The sequence below is a fragment of the Megalobrama amblycephala genome, linkage group LG17, assembly GCF_018812025.1.
Source record: "Megalobrama amblycephala isolate DHTTF-2021 linkage group LG17, ASM1881202v1, whole genome shotgun sequence".
Classification (NCBI taxonomy): domain Eukaryota; kingdom Metazoa; phylum Chordata; class Actinopteri; order Cypriniformes; family Xenocyprididae; genus Megalobrama; species Megalobrama amblycephala.
The window spans coordinates 19,871,949-19,894,545 of record NC_063060.1 but is presented as its reverse complement, the minus strand read 5'-3'; the positions used below and the strand labels follow the sequence as shown (position 1 = coordinate 19,894,545).

At 36.3% G+C, this 22,597-nt stretch overlaps 1 protein-coding gene across 1 annotated transcript; it reads right to left on the bottom strand.

The window, feature by feature from the left end:
* Positions 1-220: 220 nt before the first annotated feature.
* LOC125251063 (CSC1-like protein 2) lies at positions 221-19,948 on the bottom strand. Its single transcript, XM_048163959.1, has 17 exons — positions 19,876-19,948; positions 19,644-19,752; positions 19,223-19,293; positions 17,026-17,106; positions 16,717-16,840; positions 15,475-15,608; positions 14,520-14,657; positions 11,840-11,993; positions 10,468-10,574; positions 10,279-10,365; positions 9,899-9,964; positions 9,361-9,523; positions 7,869-7,974; positions 4,359-4,526; positions 2,096-2,211; positions 1,893-1,970; positions 221-1,750 (listed from the first exon to the last, which is right to left on the bottom strand). Exons 2-17 carry the CDS (start codon positions 19,713-19,715, stop codon positions 1,568-1,570), a joined length of 1,848 nt encoding a protein of 615 aa, XP_048019916.1. The 5' UTR covers positions 19,716-19,752; positions 19,876-19,948; the 3' UTR covers positions 221-1,567.
* Between the last annotated feature and the right edge of the window lie 2,649 nt (positions 19,949-22,597).

The window sequence follows — 22,597 nt, the reverse complement described above, 5'->3', positions numbered from 1 at the left end:
TATAAACTCAAAATTGTGAGATAAAAAGTCGCAATTATTTTTCTTTTATTCAGTGGCGGAAATTGCAGAGTTATGTCAGAATTGCGAGATATAACATCAATTACAAGAAATAAAGTCAGAATTGCGAGTTATAAACTCACAATTGCGATAAAGTCAGAACTGAGAGATTATAAACTCGCAATTCTGACTTTTTCCTCACAATTCTGACTTTTTTCCCCCCCTCGCAATTTCGTGTTCATATAATTTTGAGAAAAAGTCAATTGCAATTGCGACTATATTTCACGCAGTTCTCTATTTCTCACAATTGCGAGTTCATATCACAATTCATATATCAATCTCGCAATTCTGACTTCATATCTCGCAATTGCAACTATATTTCATGCAATTTTCACTATTTTTCACAATTGCGAGTTCATATCACAATTCATATATCAATCACGCAATTCTGACTACTTTATTTCACACATTATTCAATTTCTCACACTTGCGAGTTCATATCACAATTCATATATTAATCTCGCAATTCTGACTTTATATCTCGCAATTGCAACTTTATATCTCACAATTCTGAGAAGAAAAAAAAGAGTCAGAATTGTGAGATAAAAAGTCACAATTACCTTTTATATTTTTTAATTCAGTGGCGGAAACAAGCTTCCATAGTTTCCCGATCAACCCGTCTACTGCGGGACGCAAACGACCAGTGACTGAATGACTGATTCTCCATCGCTGATTTGCATCTAGTCCGTCATGAGCGGCGATTGGTTTCTACTGCGCTACGAGGACGAGGACTTCGGTACTCCGTTGCAGGCATACAAACACATCCATTAAAGGTTGTCAAGGCAAAATTAGCAATAAAAATACCAAAACAAAAACGTAAGAATATGGATCATTCAATGACAACACAAACACACAGCGCGTCTCTGGAAATACTGTACATCGGGGAGAAGTTCAGTCAGTACGGAGTCTCTTAGTGTTCTGGCAGAATACTGTACAGTGACCGCAGTTCGTCAAAGCCAACACGTTTTCAGGCGCGATTCCTCCTCTACGCTCTCACTATTGCACATTTCCTTTGGAATGCCAGATGAAATCCAATCGTTTAGGCAAAGGACAAGAAAAAGCAAGCAAATTAAGCGGCGTCGACTGGGAATGCCATCGCTGTTAAGGCGAACCATGGGATGCTTCCGAGATAAGAAAGAGTAGAGCTTTCTTTTCATCCGATTTTCCTTTTCCTGAGGGTATTCGAACCAAACTAGGAAATATGCATGGACCTTTACAAAAGGGGAAGTCTTGGTTCCAATCGGAATTTGATTCGGTTCCAAACAAGCAGTCGCCGCCGTTGAGCGTTCATGCACATGATGGTCTTTTGAAGCGTGTTGGCCTCGATGTGTGCGGGCGCGTGTGCTTATGTACAGTCTGTGTTCAAGTGTTTTGGCAGACGTGGGTTTCTAAGGTGCTGATGTTTTGAGCCAACAAACATCCGGCAAATTCGGAGAGGGGACAAAACAGACGTGTGCGGATGAAGGCCTTGCGATTGGATCTTTTTCATGCTCTCATCCTTCCGGCTTTGTTAATGGTGGACTTCGTTGGCGATGAGACTGTCCTCTCCGGACTGGAAGTCGGCCTCGTTCAGGCTGTTGCCGCCGTTGATCATCTCCTCGTCCTGCGAGGACCCCTGACCGTCGTCCTCTCCGCTGCCTGTTCCGATCTCATCAGAGTTTGGGTCTTGCAGGACCTGGGCGATGTACATCTGCTGCGGTGGATGAAAACAGACATCGGTCATAAAAAGGTCAATTTGTTTAATTAAGAATATGAATAAAATGGCATTTTCCTCTTCTGGTAAAATCTTACTAAACAAGTCCTCAAGTGAGTTTACTCTACGTTTAAGTATTTACCTGAGATTTGTTGGAGGGTGAAGATCTTGCAGGACGTCCGTTCTCCACTCCGTCAACCTCTGTGTCCTTGGTGTCGATCTGAAATGAGAAAGAGGTCACAGTGAGCGTTTCTGCTATGGAACAGGTGACAGTCTACCAGAGCTACCCGTGCCGCCCGGTGGACTGACCCCGCAAGCTCATACCTGTAGTACCGCAACTCGTACCTTGTAGTTGTGCGCGCTGAGGTATTTAAAGTGACCGAAACAGACGTGCGACAGGCAGACCACGATGGTGATGATGAGCACCACGAAGGTAAACATGGATGTCGGGGTCGAAAACCCTGAGAAATGAGAAGGAATAAGATGCATTTAAAAGGCACATCAGTGAAAAGAACTCATGCTTCACATGTGGTTAGTCACATGACCATATTCCACAGGTAATCAAATGACAATAAAACCTCAGACTAAACGCAATAATAGGTTAAAGTTGCAGTATGTAGTTTTGGCGAGACTAGTGGCACCTAGCGGAATTACAAAAATAAAGCATATTTTTTAAACGTCACGGCCAGTGTTGCCAAGTCCGTGGTTTTCCTGCCAAATTGGGCTACTTTTGCACTGTTGCCGCAGGTTGTTTTTCATGTCTGTGGGTTGAAGTGACCCCAAATAATATATGTAGCCCCTGGAATGCATATTTTACCCACCGGAATGCGTTTTTTTTACTTTGGGACCCACCCTGAAACGCGATTGGGCTAGTTTTGAGTAGCAACGCGCTATAAGCACAGTTACTACATGGTTGTGGTTAAGTCAGCTCGGGCATTTCCGGTGATCTGTTCATTCTGTATTCGCTGTACATCGACACAAATCCATCAATGGTTGACTTTTTAATGTTGTATTCATATTTTAATGCAGTTATCACATTTCCCTAATAAACCAGTTTTATTGATTGCATTAAAGACGAAGCTATTGGGACGTTTAAAAACGCTGTATCTGTAATTAGACACACACACGCATTATTTTCCAGCACTTCAAATATTATTTTTAATGTGATGACCACAAACATTACTTGTTCATCCTTCTGAGATTGTCTCCATTGTAAAACCGAACGTTTAAAAATGTAGGAAATTCAACATTTGATAGAAAACACTTATTTAAAAATAAAAAAAGACAATAATTACCACTTTAACCAGCAGGTGGCAGCAAAGTAGCATTTATTTGTGCATATATCAGCCATTTGCTCTAATCGTTTTTCTCTGTTTTTGAATAAATATTAAACATTATAAAATAGCTAGGTTTAAAAATACATTTAGTCAATGTGAAGTATGAAATACTCAAAAAATCTCATGAAAAACAATAACTTTTCTTGTGAATGAATGACACAGAAAGCGAGCGCCGCTCTCTCTTTATAATCACAGCAGCTGTCAGTCAGTGCAGCACAAGATCAATGATTTCAGCACACTTTATTCAATTAATCTAACTAAAGTGCACAATAAATATTTAATTTTTGAAGCTTTTTTTCACATAAAAGTGAAATCTGATGGTCAAATTGAATTTAGTCGAGGAGGAACACTGAGGTACGTCTTTATTTATTTATTTTTTATGCCGTCTTACGCTTGAATAACTAAATTAATGCTGTGCCTGAATATTTAAGTGACTATATTCTGATTATAAATACTGATGCTCAACACACCAGCACATGACTCTCACCGGAAGTTTTCCAGCTGGCTTATATTATTGCGGATGTTCTAAAGAACGATCCGTGCATATAGTCCATTGGGCGGATTTTGTTATGTTTTATTTTTTTTTTTTAAAAATGTCCAATGGTTTCTCTAGATAAGACTCTTATTCCTCGTCTGGGATCATGTAGAGCTCTTTGAAGCTGCACTGAAACTGACATTTGGACCTTCAACCCGTTGAACCCCAGTGAAGTCCACTATATGGAGAAAAATCCTGGAATGTTTTCCTCAATTTCTTTTCGACTGAAGAAAGAAAGACATGAACATCTTGGATGACATGGAGGTGAGTAAATTATCAGGAAATTTTAATCCTGAAGTGAACTAATCCTTTAATGCTTCTCATTGACTTTGAATGGGTGACGTCATGCGTTGCCGAACTGAATTGTGGTTTCCATTGCGTCGTGTCATTGATGTTGTTTGCGGCAGAAGTTGAAAAATTTTCATCTTTTTCAAGCATCAACAGGCATCAGCCAATCAGATCACCTTATGCAAATACCCTAGTGTTTATGCAACACTGGAAAATAAAGGAACATCAAAAATTGTGGTGGTTAATCACCTGGTTCTTTACAATCAGTCTTTATATACGTACCAGGACTCTTACCAAGCCTGGAAAGAAGTGGCAGAGAGGTTGGTGAATCTGGTGTGTATTGTGTCCATGTGCTGTTTATCATTGCACGCAAGTAAGCTGGAAGTAGTGTGATTGGCTATTTTCACTATGACGGTCTGTATGCTAGAAAACACTCAAAAACACGCACCTGTCCGCACGGTGGAGAAGAACAGTAGCCAGAAGAGGCACAGGATGGGCGCGGCCACCACCTGATTGACGGCTCCAGAGTGGATCTTCTTGTCGAGTTTAGAGGGCAGGTAAGCGTAGTACATGTTGTACCTGTCCACCAGGTGCTTCAGGAGCATGTACATCAGTCCTGAAGACACAAACACACACTAGCTCACTACACAAACGCAAAAACATCAACACGATAAACTCCTGTAATAAGACGCATTTCTGAGGGAATATATAGGGCGGAAGTGATTGGCTTGTAAAAAGTGGGTTTTGAGGTAATTGGATAATATTTTTAAGCCCCGCCCAAACAGCCTTGTTTATGTCAACAGATGAGTCGCATTACATTTGGATGTTTTTTCAGTGTTTCCGAGCAGCTAAATTCTGCTCTATATGAACTCATCACATTTGAAGACACAACATGTGCAAATCTGTTTCCCATACTTGTAACAAGAAGCACTGACAATTGTCAACAAAAGACTGCGGTTTCCCATCAAAATTAAAATTTTGATTTTGGACATGGAATTTTAATTGTGAGGATCTGCTGAAAATAATGCTATGTTATGTACAATGCAATATTCCACAATCGGAGCTTGTTTCATGAAGTTACGTGTGAAAACGTGACAACTGTTGCATCCGTCTTGCGGGGCTTCTTGTACAAAAATTCACTCAAGTTTAGTCAAAGCCAAAAACAATTATACTTGTATTCTACTCTGTGAGACCTTTCAAATGACATATGACACATGACTATCTGAGCTGTATGATTTTTTTGATGTATACAGTACAAAAAAAAGTATTTTATAAATTGTTTTTTTTTTTAAAATCAACAAATAACTCAGCACTACTTAGGAGCTAATCAAATTGCCTACATGCACTGTAAAAGTTCAGACTCTAAGCTTTCAAATGACACCTATTTTGTGTTGATCAAGGCAGTAGTTTTGAAAAATATAATTATTATTCTTTTCGTAGCTAGGTGGCCCTAAGGGGCGGTACATTGTTTGAGAGAGACTACTCAGCACTTGTTAAGTATGGAAGAGGATTAGGGCCAAGCAATAATAAAAAAATAAAACCATCGAGATTAAAGTTGTTAAATTTCGATAAAAAAGTCGAAATAAAATGTTGAGAATAAACTCGTTAAATTACGAGAAAAAACTCGTTAAATTCTGAGAAAAAAGTTGAGATAAAATGTCGATAAAGTCATTAAATTACGAGAAAAAAGTCGTTAAATTACGAGAACAAATTCATTAAATTATGAGAAAAATGTCGTTAAATTGAGAAAAAAGTCGAGATAAAATGTTGAGAATAAAGACATTAAATTATGAGAAAAAAGTTAAATTACGAGAACAAATTCATTAAATTATGAGAAAAATGTCGTTAAATTTCTAGAAAAATGTTGAGAAAATGTTGAGAATAAAGTCATTAAATTATGAGAAAAAAGTCGTTAAATTACGAGAACAAATTCATTAAATTATGAGAAAAATGTTGTTAAATTGAGAAAAAAGTCGAGATAAAATGTTGAGAATAAAGACATTAAATTATAAGAAAAATGTCGTTAAATTTCTAGAAAAATGTTGAGAAAATGTTGAGAATAAAGACATTAAATTATGAGAAAAAAGTCGTTAAATTACGAGAACAAATTCATTAAATTATGAGAAAAATGTCGTTAAATTGAGAAAAAAGTCGAGATAAAATGTTGAGAATAAAGACATTAAATTATGAGAAAAAAGTTAAATTACGAGAACAAATTCATTAAATTATGAGAAAAATGTCGTTAAATTTCTAGAAAAATGTTGAGAAAATGTTGAGAATAAAGTCATTAAATTATGAGAAAAAAGTCGTTAAATTACGAGAACAAATTCATTAAATTATGAGAAAAATGTCATTAAATTTCGAGAAAAAAGTCGAGATAAAATGTTGAGAATAAAGACATTAAATTATGAGAAAAAAGTCATTAAATTACGAGAAAAAAGTTGTTAAATTATGAGAACAAATTCGTAATTTAACGACTTGTTTCTCATAATTTAATGACTTTATTCTCAACATTTTATCTCGACTTTTTTCTCGAAATTTAACGAGTTTTTTCTCGTAATTTAGCAACTTTAATCTCGAGATGGTTTTATTTTTTTATTATTGCTTGGCCCTAATCCTCTTCCGTAGTTAAGAGTTGATCAAAATGGTTCGATGCATTAAAAATCTAAGCTTTAAAACCTAATTTGTGTTATTCAATTCAGTGGTTGCTTGATAGTGTAAACTTTGGGTTTAAGGAGTTAATTTACAATAGTAATACTTTTTATTTATGTTTAATATTTTTATTTGGTAATACAAATAATTATATTAATAATTATTGATATATAATATCTTTTTTTTTCTTTAATTGTGCAGCCATAGAGCAAACCTGGAGCTTAAAAAAATAAATAAAAATAATAATAATTCATATTTATATACGTTTTAACGCCTAATAACATCTGGTGAAGGGACTACCAATAAAAAAATAGCATTTGGGCTAATTTGGGTACATTTACATTCATGAATGTTGATTAATGTACACTGTCCCTTTTTGAAATAAAAAAAATTTAAGAAAAAAAACAATTAGACTTTTTTTTTCTTTTTTTTTAAATATATGCTCTACACACGAGCAAACAAGATGTATCAAATGGACCTAAAATACTGAATGCATATATCTATTAAAAGTATATTTCATCAACTTTTAGGACTACAATCATGTACAGACGGACTAAAAGCATCAAAACTACAATTTTAATCTCACAAGGTCTTTCTTAGGCCGAAAACATGAGTATGTCATGTATCAGTCTGTTTTCATTCGAGACGCCACATTTCAAATCATCACGTCTGCAGACGGACAGTCATGAGGTCAATCAGTGTGTCAGCTGTTGAACACTGTGTCCGAGATGAACATCTCCGTCTGCGTTCACAGTGTGGGCTGAGAGACGTATAAAAGTATCCCGGTTCTGTTCCTCCGCATAACAGAACCTCCACGACCCGATGAGTCATGCACCGCCAGCTGGAGGACGCGTGTGTGTGTGTGTGTGTGTGTGTGTGTTTCTCAGAGAGTTCTAGAAATAGTGCGCGCATACAAAAGCTCAGTGACAGAAAAACAAAGAGATTATTGCTCAAATGCAGCGTTTCCTCCCTGTTTCTGTGATTCGGAGTGAAGAACGCAGGCCGAGGATCTATATTTATTCCGACACACAGACACACGGCGCGTAGGCAGGTGGTCTCTGCTGGCGCAGTGGGCTTTTTCCATTGTTAGATGCTGCATGCTGACATGTGGCCAGCAGGGGGCACTATTGATACACACACTTCTTCCACACGCACTTGTGCTTTTTCAGTGGTGTCATTCACACCGTTTCTCCCTGCATTCTCCCTTTCATCCTTGTTGCTCATCTCTCTCTCCCTCTCTCTGATTGGCTGTTGCTCTGTCATTTCGTGAATGGGCTGATGCGAGAGTGGGCGTGGTCTGACTCACCGAAGGGAACGATGATTGGGCAGGTGATGCTGTACGTCATAACGACGGTGAAAACGCACATCATCCAGGCGTAGGCAGCCCCAAACTGAAACTCATAGGCTTGATGCTGCACACACACACACACACACACACACACACACACACACACACACACACACACACACAGAGGTTACACAACTAAACAGCACAGACTGGAACAACATCCAGGTGAACAGCAGGTAAAAATATCTCATTGATGGGTGGATGAATCCCACAAAAACCTCGTCAAAATCACGTCCTATTTCAGTCACATTTTATTCCAACATCAACATGAAATAATTTTTTTTTTTTTGCTTGAAGGAGATCAATTTATTTCATTATTTCTTACATAATGCAAAAAAAAGCTGAAATATATATATATATATATATATATTTTTTTTTTGGCTCAATATGTTTATTTTTCCCTAAGAAAATGTCACAATGCCATAAAATGGTCCTAAAACATTTACATTTTTTCATGTAATAAAAAAATAATATAATTATTATTAAACGAAAATTAATAACATTTATTGTTATTATTAAGATAACATTGTAATTATACATCATTTATTATTAATGTAATTTTTGTAATTATTAAATAATAAATAATAATACTAATAATACAATATTAATTAAAATTAAATTAAATATTATTATTATGATACATAACTTGTTGTAATTACACAATTTATTAATATTACTGTAAATAGAATTGTAGAGGCGAGAAATTAAGTGCAAAAAAGCTTAATTTGTCTTAATTTGATGCTGAAATATATAAATAAAACATTTTTGGCTTAAAATGTGTTTAATATTCATAAAAATAATGTCACAATGCAATAAAATGGTCCTAAAAACATTTAAATTTTTTCATGTAATAAAAAATAATATAATCATTGTTAAACGAAAATTAATTAAATTTATTGTTATTATTATGATAACATTGTAATTATACATCATTTATTATTAATGTAATTTTTGTAATTATTAAATATTAATAGTACTAATAATACAATATTAATAAATTAAAATTAAATTAAATATTATTATTATGAAACATAACTTGTTGTAATTACACAATTTATTAATATTACTGTAAATAGAATTGTAGAGGCGAGAAATTAAATGCAAAAAAGCTTAATTTGTCTTAATTTGATGCTGAAATATATAAATAAAACATTTTTGGCTCAAAATGCGTTTAATATTCATAAAAATAATGTCACAATGCAATAAAATTTAACAGTCCTAAAAACATTTTTTCACTTTTTTTTTCCCATGCAAAATTTCCCATTTCTTTCTATGTATTTAATCTAGAAATGATCATTAATATATGTATATGCATTTAATAATTGGGATAAAACACGACTCGGATGTGTTCCTGACACGTTTTTTCAGATTCAATTGAACACTGACACTAAGTGTGTGAAGATAAGGAACAAGGTCATGTGAATAATTTGAAAGGTCAGTGTGTTTGTACCCGTTTGACGTTGCGTCTCTCTGCGGCCGAGCGAGCCAAACACAGCCGGATCATGTACATGAGAAGACCTGGAATCCGCAGCAGGTCCATGGCGTTTCCGATGAACGCTGATGCGATGACGTAGTTCACGAAAAACGCTCCGTTATCAGGAAGGAAGACACACCTGAAATTAGCAATAAAATTAGGTGCAATAAAAAAAAAAATAAATAAATAATACAAAAAAAATTATATATATATATATATATATATATATATATATATATATATATATATATATATATAAAAACCACACAAGTTCAATAATATATTATTTATAATATTTAGATATATTGCTACAACTGAAAAGTTTAAGATGAAAAAAAAAAAAAAAAAATATATATATATATATATATATATATATATATTATTTTATTTAAATAATAAAATACAACAAAATAAAAAAAAAATAATAAAATTAAATTAAAAAAAAAAAAAATTAAATTAAATTAAAATAAAAACAAAATTAAATAAAATAAAATAAAATAAATATTTGACTTACTCAAATCTGACAGTGGCATCAGCCAGGAATTTTTTGTCGAACAGCCAGCGGAAGAAAACGTCCAAACTAAGACACAGAAGAACATTTAGTATTATGAAAGTGTCAGTTCGCGTCAGCTCTAGTAATCTGATGTTTAATATATTAAAAGAGCTCATTATAGTGAAATCATTCAAAACAATGAGAGCTTCTGCAATAAATTGCTGATGGTTTGGATGAGAGCTCGAGGCAGCTTCCCAAATGAGTCCCCTGACAGATATAAATAAAGATTTGATTATGAATAAAAGATTCAAATAAACCACCCACTTCCACAGGCTCGGCAGAAAAACAGAGTTACATCACAAACGGCTGTGATCATGTGTCTCAAATGGAGGGAAATGTACCTGCTGAGGCCCAGAGACGGCAGCAGGAGAACCATGAAGATGAGGAACGTGTAACACTTGTGCATGGTGGTCCTGTTCTCCCCCGACCTGAGGAACACACGGGAAAATCAGCAGGAGAAGATGATAATCAGCCGTTTGATTTCGACTGGGGAGGATTTTATGATGACATGAGGGATTGTGGGATTGTACCTGGTCCAGTGGGCTTCAAAGAAGGCAGAATAGTAGACGATGGTGGGCAGCAGGGCGGAGAAGGCCCACAGGAGCAGCGTGGGGAAAAACTGGGTGACGATCGGGTTCTGGATAGAGAGACACATACAGACACGTGATCATGTGTTTACAGTTTCATCCATTATATTTCTAGAAGGTATTTCACCTCATCTGTCTCAGTACATGAGGAAAATATTATGAAATAATAATGGAGTGACTCTGAGTGAACTAACACGTCCAGGTCAAAAAAATAAATAAAATAAAATAGTGCAAAAATAAATAAAGCCAATTTTAGGATCATTGAGATTTTTTGCATTGAACAAATTAAGTGGAATAAAAATAATTGTAAAAAAATAGCATGATGAATATTATTATAGTAATTGAACTAACCAATGAAATAAAAAAATATATAAAAAAATACATATGTTTTATTATTACTAATCATAATTTATTACATTTTATTATAGCTATATATCATTATATATAACTTATTGTAATTATATTATTATTAATTCTACTACTAATAATAATAATATTGTTAAACAAAAATGTAATGTAATTATTATGACAGATAACATTGTAATTATACATAAATTATGTAATTTTTGTAATTATTAATATTATAAATAGTATAAATTATATTAACAGTAATAATAATTTCTTAATAATACATTAAACATTATCATTGTTACTATTATGATACGCAACTTGTAATTATATATTATACAAATTATTATTACTGTAAAGACAATTGTAGAGGTGAGAAATTGGCACAAATGAATGCTAATCAATGTCACAATGCAAAGGCAGAATTTTTGCTATGCAAAATGTGATTTCTTCATTATTTTTAATTATTTAGGGGTGAAATATGCCATTTTTGATGTTCTTGTCAGGTCTCATGAGAGTCACCTCACAATAACAGCTGAAATCATTGTACTGTAAGTTGCAGAGCAGCAGGTCTGAGCGCATTAACGTCACTGACTAGTGAACTCGACAACCCTGATGAGCCGATCACATGACTCGTGAACCTCCATCCACAGAAGAAACACTGAGAACCCCAGCTGAGGCTCTTCACCGCACCCTAACCAGCCGTGACAACACAGAAATCGCATCTCATCCATCATAATCTGGGATTTGTTTTAACCAGCCGTGACCGTCAACAGCATCGTGCCACGGTTTGTAGACATGCAAAAGCAAAAATCATTTTCTTGATCAACATTTATCATTTTCCAGGAAAAATATCTAAACATCCTTAAAACAAAATAATTTGATTTTTCTGCAGCATTTTCACTTTCACAGATGACTTAATGCTAGAAACGTCTGCTCGGGACTTCATGACGGATCGCAGCCTTACGTTCAGATACTCCACAGGCTTGGTGACGTTGAACTTGTCCATCGTGGAGATGATGATGGCTGGGGTGGTGAGGAAGAAGAGGAGGATGAAGAGGATGCAGTTGATGATGAAGCAGCGAAGCCACCAGGAAACTCCTCCCAAAGACAGATGCTCCCTGTGAGCGAAACAACACGTCAGCAAACAGAGTTTAATTCAACCTGTGGTGTACAGCAAAAAACCCACGTCAGTCCACACACACACACACACACACACACACACACACACACACACACACACACACACACACACACACACACACACACACACACACACTCAGCAGAACGTATAAAATCTTTTAGCTTGATAAGGTATCGACTGCTCATGGGTAATTCCTGAACATAATGAAGTCAGCAAAGAAACGGCTGACAGATGGAGACAGCGCATTGCTTACTGTACTGTTTCAGTGTAGACTACTATATTTTGTAGTAGTAGTAACGAAACTTTCATTTCAACAGGGCTGTAGTGAAAGTTTCTGTGTATGTATTGTGATTTGATGTACTTTTGATTTATTCATCCATTCTGTGAATTTTCCATTATGACCGGATTCTGTGATTCCATCTGCATCATACGGCCTAAAGTAAGCATTAATTAACAACAAAGTGGCGTTATTTTGCATTTCTGCAATTTAGTTTTGTGTAAAAGCATCTTAATTATTTGCAGTCAAGAATTGGAAGATCAAGTCAAAGCATTGCATTGTGGGACATGGTACACTCAAAAAAATGCTGGATTGAAAACAACCTAAGTTGGGTTAAAAATGGACAAACCCAGTGACAGGGTTGTTTTAACCCAACAAATGTTTTTTTTTAAACCCAGCGATTGGATTGGTTTTAACCCAACAAATGGGTTGTTTTTAACCCAGTGACAGGGTTGTTTTAACCCAATGAATGGGTTGTTTTTAACTCAGTGACAGGGTTGTTTTAACCCAATGAATGGGTTGTTTTTAACTCAGTGACAGGGTTGTTTTAACCCAATGAATGGGTTGTTTTTAACTCAGTGACAGGGTTGTTTTAACCCAATGAATGGGTTGTTTTTAACTCAGTGACAGGGTTGTTTTAACCCAATGAATGGGTTGTTTTAACCCAATGAATGGGTTGTTTTAACCCAATGAATGGGTTGTTTTTAACCCAGTGACAGGGTTGTTTTAAACCCAGTGACAGGGTTGTTTTAACCCAATGAATGGGTTGTTTTTAACTCAGTGACAGGGTTGTTTTAACCCAATGAATGGGTTGTTTTTAACTCAGTGACAGGGTTGTTTTAACCCAATGAATGGGTTGTTTTTAACTCAGTGACAGGGTTGTTTTAACCCAATGAATGGGTTGTTTTAACCCAATGAATGGGTGGTTTTAACCCAGTGACAGGGTTGTTTTAACCCAATGAATGGGTGGTTTTAACCCAATGAATGGGTTGTTTTAACCCAATGAATGGGTTGTTTTTAACTCAGTGACAGGGTTGTTTTAACCCAATGAATGGGTTGTTTTTAACCCAGTGACAGGGTTGTTTTAACCCAATGAATGGGTTGTTTTAACCCAATGAATGGGTTGTTTTTAACTCAGTGACAGGGTTGTTTTAACCCAATGAATGGGTTGTTTTAACCCAATGAATGGGTTGTTTTAACCCAATGAATGGGTTGTTTTTAACCCAGTGACAGGGTTGTTTTTAACCCAGTGACAGGGTTGTTTTAACCCAATGAATGGGTTGTTTTAACCCAATGAATGGGTTGTTTTTAACCCAGTGACAGGGTTGTTTTAACCCAACGAATGGGTTGTTTTTAACCCAGCGATTAGGTTGTTTTTAACCCAGTGACAGGGTTGTTTTAACCCAACGAATGGGTTGTTTTTAACCCAGTGACAGGGTTGTTTTTAACCCAGCGAATGGGTTGTTTTTAACCCAGCAAATGGGTTGTTTTTAACCCAGTGACAGGGTTGTTTTAACCAAACGAATGGGTTGTTTTTAACCCAGCGAATGGGTTGTTTTTAACCCAGTGACAGGGTTGTTTTAACCCAACAAATGGGTTGTTTTTAACCCAGTGACAGGGTTGCTTTAACCCAGCGATTGGGTTGTTTTTAACCCAGCCACTGGGTTAAATGTTTGCCCAACCTGCTGGGTAGTTTTATTGAACTCAACTATTGTTTAAAAATGACTATTTCTTGCTTAAAATGAAACCAAAATATGTTGGAAATTAACAATTATTAATATGTTTAAAAAGTTTAATGAATAATAATTAAAAACGGTAAGAATTTATTAAATTGCTTATTAATAAATCTTCATCTTTTGATTATTATTGTTGCCTCTAGTAATTATGTGTCTGATTTTTAATTTCCAACCTATTTTGGGTTCATTAAGTCAGTCATATAGTCATTTTTAAACAATAGTTGAGTTAAATAAAACTGCCCAGCACTTTGGGAAAACATTTAACCCAACCGCTGGATTAAAACAACCCAATCGTTGGGTTTGTCCATTTTCAGCCCAACTTGGTTTGTTTTTAACCCAGTACACCACACAGTGTGCTCTGGTTTTATTCTGCACATTTTAACTAATCTAACAGGTCATTTTCCATGCATGCAGAAAATATAGCCAGAGAATGAATAAGAGAGACAAAGAAAAAGAGTCAGAAAGAGAATGAGATGCGTCTGTTTCTCACCAGCGCACGTTTTGGGGATCCGGTGCATAGCTGACGCTCCAGTTATAGACATGAAGATTTTCACTGAATTGAGAGGAACGCAGCTCCTGACGGCACTTACAGCCCTGACACTGACACGCATTAAAGTCCTTCAGGATTCTGCAGAAACACACAGTAGAAAAATCGAAAAATTAAAATTACAAACAACAGGACAAATACAATAGGAAAAAAAACAGATACAAATGAAAATGTAAAGATAAAATGTAAAAATAAAACTCTGTATAGTCTTCACTGTATGAATTAAATATCCTCTGATTCTTATTAATGTTACTAAAGTTATTCAGTGAATGATTCTCTCGTTTTCTTTAGTTTTATCAACATTAATAACACAGACGGCAGCAGGTTTATTAGGCTGCTGTCACTTTAAGACCAAATGCACCGATCTAATATACTGACAAGCATTCGATTACTTTCCCAAATGTTTACGTTCAGTCAAAACCGAAATTAAAATTCTATTCCCGGTGGTTTGGGGGCCTACGCAACTTGCGTACTTTGCGTATAGGGAGGAGCGGCACTGCAAACAGCATAATCGAATTAAAAATGATGGAGAAATATAAAACTAATGTTGATTATACATATAAAAACAATATATTTTAAGTGTATTGCAAATATATAAACATTTCAGTATTGTGAGAGCATAGAGAAATCGACTCGATTACATCATTAGCAGTGCTTCATGGGAGTGGGCGGAGCTAAAGAGCTCTTTCGGCATGTGTTGCTTTTTTCGACTCTATAATTGGTGGAATTTTCTGTACAGCATCATGGGTAATGTAGTTTTTAAAATAATCATGTTTAATTCCAATTTAATATAATTAGTATTTTTTTTTTTTTACACAATGTTATTTTTATTCATATTCCAACATCACTTCACATGACTAGTGCTATTTGTTTGAAAAAGCTCATGTGTCGTACTCACATTGCTGTCATGGCCTCGTTCTGGAAGGTGACGAACGCCATGCCCAGCGGTTTGGTGTTGACCTTCTCTTTCTCCTTCCTGTATTCCTCTTTCAGTTTGGCCTCCAGTTTGGTGTAATAACTCACAGCCTCCTCCTATAAAACCACATAGACTTTCAGCACGAATGAATCACCAAATCAGAGCACCAGACACGACCCTCCTGAAACCTGCCGCTTTATTACTTCCTCTCAGGAGAGCTTTCATTTCCTCCGAACGATTCTCTGACACACCACAAATGCTTTATTCAAGGACACACAAAGAGCCTGATGCGGGTTCATTAAACCAAGAGAACTAGGACTAGTAGTGCCACTTAAGAATAAAGAATCCATTATTGATTAAAATTAAATAATTTCTAATAAAAATTCTATTAAATAAATAGACTTATTAAATGGCTCTTTGGAACACTTGATTCTAATTGGTCTGATGAAACGGTTTGGTCAAAAAGCTATCAAAAATACAGCATTTTATGAAAAAACTCAAAATGGCTGACACCCAAAATGGCTGATACGGGAAAACTGGTTATCATTCAACTTGGTATGTTGTACTAAATTAAAAAAAGTTACAAAGTTACAAGCGAAATGAGCAATTTTCTCTTGAATCTCCTGACCAGTAGGTGGCACTGTGCTAAAACACTGCATGTAGCCTCAAGTCATGCTTGTGATGATATCTACCAAGAATTGCCTCAATACGCTAAAGCGTTGTGAAGATATAGCCTTGCATCCAATTTGGCGTGCTCTTCATCAAATTAATTTGCATGTTATTCAAGAACGGTTGGATTTGTCAAAAAAAATGGCATCAATCAGCTTGGAATCAAGGAATCAGATGAAAATGGAATTTCGTTTCTAGCCCTTATGGTTCAAAAGTTATTAGCATAAACATGAAATTTGGCCAGTAGGTGGCGCTAGAGAGATTGCAGTAGAGGCTCCAAATTCGCTGTGGTTAATGTTCAGACTGTCCTCTATCTGTGTGCCAAATTTCACAAATTTTCACCATGTGGTTCTATGGGCTGCCATAGACTCGAGAGCGGAAGAAGAACACTAACGGATATAATAGGTGCTAATAATAATGATAATTGTGGTTAACAAATGAAAAGACGGTTTAAACCCAACTTATTAATCAATGTTGAGTTTTTCCTCTGGCATTGGCACTTATATTGTACTATATATTCAAAGTGCACAGGCATTGTGGGTAATGCGTTTATACCTCTTCACAGCCTGTAATGGCACAGCAGCACAGGTGACCGCAGGGCTTCGGGTTGATCATGGTGGGCATGTGTTCCTTAGCCATCAGATCCGTGAAAAACTTCTTACTGCGTTCAGTCTTCTTCCTGCAGGACACACACACACACACACACACACACTAAACTCAGTGGATCGATGCTCGTCCCCTCAGAGAACAGAAACTTCAGCCCGTTTAAGAGATCAATAGAAGGTCTCAGAGGTCGGATCATTTCTGAACCTAAAAGAGACACAGAGCCAAATCTTTCTGATTCAGTGAAGCTTGAGTTTTTACCTCTCTGCGTTGAGAGACATTAGTTTCGCCACGTTGTAGCAAACACGTGCTTCCAGTACGACGCAGTTCTCGTACGCCTGTCTGAGAGACACAAATGAAGAAATCAACATCTCACACTCCTAAAATTATAATTATGACATCAGACTATCAGCTATAAAACTGTTGCTTTGGTTATGAACATTAAACTTGCAATGCACACATTTCGGAAACGCAAAAACTAGATTTTCACAGTTTCTGGAAAAACCATAAGCTTTGTCAGTGGATCGTATACCGTAAACGATTTAATTATAGAGAATTGAGTAAATATTTGCAATCAGTAAAAAGTTTGGGGACGGTAAGATTTTTTTATTTTGTTCAAGAGTTTTATTCAGCAAGGATGCATTAAATTTATCAAGTGATTATAAAGCTTTTAAACAGTCGAGGTTGAGCCAAAAGCTAGGACTAGTTCGCCAAAGGTGGTTATTAAAATAATCTCCAATATTTAATGAACAATTCGATAAACAGCGGCAGTCCTAGAGGCAAGTGATCAGACTAATGGTTAAAGGATTAGTTCACTTTCAAATTAAATTTTCTTGATAATTTACTCACCTCCATGTCATCCAAGATGTTCATGTCTTTCTTTCTTCAGTCGAAAAGAAATGAAGGTTTTTGATGAAAACATTCTAGGATTTTTCTCCATATAGTGGACTTCAATGGGCACCAAACTGTTGAAGGTCAAAATTACAGTTTCAGTGCAGATTCAAAGAGCTTTAAATGATACCAGACGAGGAATAAGAGTCTTATCTAGCGAAACCATCGGACATTTTTGAAAAAAATACAACTGTATATGTGTGGAATGTGATCATGTGTGTTTATAAAGCATATACAGTTGTATTTTTTTCGAAAATGAGTGATGGTTTCTCTAGATGAGACTCTTATTCCTCGTCTGGTATCGTTTAAAGCTCTTTGAAGCTGCACTGAAACTGTAATTTTGACCTTCAAACGTTTGGAGGCCACTGAAGTCCACTATATGGAGAAAAATCCTGGAATGTTTTCATCAAAAATTAAATTAATTTCTTTTCGACTGAAGAAAGAAGGACATGAACATCTTGGATGACATGGGGGTGAGTAAATTATCAAGAAAATTTTATTTGAAAGTGAACTAATCCTTTAAGTAGTTATAGCTGTTTCATGTTTTTTTCCCCTGTTATAGCGCCACCAAGTGGCCAGTTGTCACATCCTTTTTCATGTGACCACAGAATGAGCTCTTACATAGATGTGCCAAATTTGGTGAAAATGTCTCATTCGGTTCACGAGTTATAGACATTTTAGTAAAACTTTGAATGTTTTGGCGACCGTGAATCAAAATTTCAACTTTTTTTAGTAATTATTGACAATGAGACTCCAGAGAATCTCACTGCACTGTTTTGGTTCTGATCAGGCCAAAAACCTAGGACTAGTTCGCAAAAGTATGTTTTTTTTTTTGTATGGATTTAGGAGTGATTTCGTACTTTTCTCCGGTGTAGCGCCCCCGTCAGGCCGTTTGGGGTGAGCATTGGTGACAATGTAGACAATGTGAGTACTACCAGCCCTCAAAGTTTCAAGTCTCTACGACTTAATTCTCTATGACTTTCAAGTCTCTATAAAATGCTAATATTTGGACAATTTAACAATTACAACAGAGTTTCAGAAATACGTGCTTGAACCTCTAATTACAGGATAATTTGCATCCTTTAAACCCTTAAAAAAAAAGTATTTTAACATCTAAAACTGCACATTTCACTAATAACCAAATATCTCTATAACATCCCTACTGTTCATGATTACAGTAAATAACAGACAATAATCCAGCCTGTGATGTTTGTCATTGAGTTTTGCAGGAGGGAACAGCAGCTCTCAGGTAAAATGACATTAGACACTCGAGTCTATTCATAGATCCTCCCCAGCGCCTCGTCACACTCATTTTTGGCAAGCGCAGCCTCGGCTGATGGGCCGCATGACTCGAATTTAAAACACTCATTTAGACAATTACGGCAGATGCTGGAGTCTCGCAGCATACGAGGAGAACATGCACATCCCTGACGCACAAACCACACACATGTGATTTTAATATTTTACATATGACACGATCTACAGCGCGCAGCTCTTCCAGTGACCCATTTAAGGGAAGCATAGAAGTTTAAAGCATAAGAAAGATGAAAAAAGAGAGACGTCTTACTCAAAGTGCTGTTTTATATGGCTTTCTTCTGCATATTTAGAAATGCCGTTGATAAATAAAGTGCGTTTCACCTGAGAAAGAGAGGAAAACATGTTATTTGTATGTTATTTACACGTGCACAGATGCTGGAGGACGCTGCAGTGCAGATTGAGGTTAAACTCCCGGCTCAGAAATGTAGGTCATTGCAAGAGACAGACTTCATGAATATTTCATAAGCATTACAGCATGCAGCGCTGCAGCTGCACGTCACAAGAGCCTCGAGACTTGATTTTACATCATGCATCTTCTCATGTTATTACTGTACTCAAAGTTTAAATGATTAGTCCTTGCAAAAATCATTTAACAACCCTCATTTTGTTTCAAACTCATATGACAATCTTTCTTCAGTGAAACATAAATGATGCACGTTTTGATGACGTACCAGATCGTCTTCTTTGTAGTGCATCTTGGACGTGTGGCGCCTCATGCTGTAGACGGTGAGGAGCAGGTACATGAAGGCGAATGACGTGTGCAGCCACAAGAGGTTATTCCTGGAGCACAGGGAGAAAGAGACGTGTCCACTTTACCCAGAATCCTCAGAGCACATCATGACCTCTTCAATTAAAGCGTATGGGGAGGTTTTCAATGTATGTGCAGTGAATAAAATGTCTCACTTGGAATCCAAGTTGGCGATTGTTGTACGTCCAAAGCTGTATGCGTTGTTGTCTGAGGAAAAACAACAACAATGATGTCATTTGTGCTTTTGAAAGTTAACAAAAGGGTCATAGATAGGAAACGCTGTCATTCTGTCACATTATGGCCTTTTTTTAAATAAAAATGATAAATGCATAAGTAAATAAAAACAAATAATGAAGTAATAAAAATCAAATGAAATAGATAAATGCATAAAAAGTAATAAAACATGAAATAATAAACTATGAAACAATAGATAAACAAAAATAAAAAAAAACAAACAAATAATAAATTAAAATATAGCTGCGAGCAGCGATGGCGGGCCCAAGCCCGGTGGCACCGCCACCCCGGTGGCTTCAGGGCAACTGTGCACAGCGGGCAATAGGCACTTAAAACGGTTAAACATCAAAGGACTATGTCAAATTCACTCCACATTTACTGCACTACAAGGTGCCACTATAGAGCCCCTCCTCCCTGCCCATTTTCAAAGGATTACATGTGCCAAGTTTTAACATTATTCTGATGAATTTTGAAGCAAATCAGGTAAAAATAAGAGGGTGATCTCAATGTATGCTGAAAGTGACACATTTTCTGCTTCCAGTTGGTGGCGCTATGACTTTGAATCACAATAGTCACATCCATGTGATCAGCCTTGTACAACGAAGACTAAGCCGAAGTTTCATCAAAATCAATTAATGTATGCAGAAGTTATAACACTTTGTTTCCCTTTTCTTGCCATAATTCGTTGCCTCGCCACGGCCAAACCGTTTGAGATATCCAAAATCCGTTTGCAATTAAACAACTTCAATGTGTTAGCAACAAGTTAAAAAAAGCTTGGTGTAAATTGGATAAACCCTGTAGGAGTAGTAGTATAAAATTCATAGCCTGTTTTTTCAAAAAATTAACATTCAAACCAAAATAGCTGACTTCCTGTTGGTCGGAGCTAATGAATGTAAATTAGAAAATTGTCCGGCTTGATGAGAACAATATGTGTACCAAGTTTGGTGACTGTAGGAAAACAACCCCCCACTTTTGTCAAAAGGTGGCGCTACTGAGCCCCTCCACCACGCCCATTTCTATGGCTTTGTCCATGTCTACTGGTTGACAATATTGATGTGTGTGTCGAGTTTCATGCAATTTGAAGCATGTTAAGAGCCTCAAAAACACTCAAGAATATTATTACAGTTTGACCTGTTGCCATGGCAACAATATTTCAAATATCAAAAATCCTGTCATAGGTCTACATCTGCTGTGTATTGACATTACACTGATGAAGTTTGAAGCAAATCAGGTAAAAATAAGAGGGTGATCTCAAACATTTCAAAAGTGATACACTTCCTGCTGCCAGTTGGTGGCGCTATAACTTTGACTCACAATAGTCACATACATGTGATCAGATCCTATAACGAACACACTTGTGAAGTTTCATAAAGATCAATATATGTATGCAGACGTTTATAACACATTTCCTGTTTCCTTTTTCTCGCCATAAATTCGTTGCCTCGCCACGGACAAACTCGAGATATCAAAAATCCCTGGCAATTTTTAATCATCAGTGTCTTGACTTCATGCTGACGAGTTTGTGGCGATCGGATTAATCGTCTAGGAGGAGTATATCAATTCCAGAGCATGCGTTTTTCAAACAACCCTTAATAGCTGACTTCCTGTTGGCGTGACGTTTAACTTAGAGCACGAAAGTTGTTTGGCCCGATGAGGTCTATATGTGTACGAGTTTCAGACTAATACGTGCAAGCGTGTTTAATATATGGACCAAATTTTCAGACCTTTTTCAAGGGGGCGCTGTTGAGCCCCCCTGCCACGCNGAAAACTCTAGATCTTCGCAATTTAACGTCACAAAGGCCTTTAGATTAGACTGACCAAAAATGACATTGATCTGATTAAATCTCTAGGAGGAGTTCGTTAAAGTACAACGTCTGGAAAATGCAAAAAACGGTGAATTAATTCAAAATATCTGACTTCCTGTTTGGTTTCGGATTTCGCTCCAAGAGAATTTTTTGTAGGTACTGGGCTGATAAATGTGTGTACCGAATTTCAAACCCCTAGTGTTATGTAGCGAGCGGGGCTGTACGTTAGATGGCGCTATCGAGCCATTTTGCCACGCCCAATTCCGAAACCCATAACAGACGTAAATTTTCACCACTTCTGACGCGTGTGCAAAGTTTCGTGAGTTTTCGAGCACGTTTAGGCCCTCTAAAATGCGATTCACTTTGGAGAAGAATAATAATAATAATAATAATAATAATAATAATAATAATAATAATAATAATAATAATAATAATAATAATAATAATAATAATAATAATAATAATAATAATAATAATAATAATAATAAATAATAAACGGAGCAATTCCAATAGGGTCCTCACACCATCGGTGCTCGGGCCCTAATAATAATAATCCTTAGAAGAACAAGAGGGCCCTGCGCGAATTTTCGCTTGGGCCCTAATTATAGGGCACCTTTAAGTGCAAATATATTATGAGATTTAAACATCATTGGTTCAAAGGCACGCTGGAGCTTTTGTGTTATCTAAACGATATGATCAACGCACATACAGTGTAAATGTCTATATTACATTAGATCGTTTTAATGATTAGGGGTGGGAATCGGAGGGTACCTCACGATACGATACGATCACGATAAATGGCTCACGATAACGATAATATCGCGAGTCAGCGATTCTG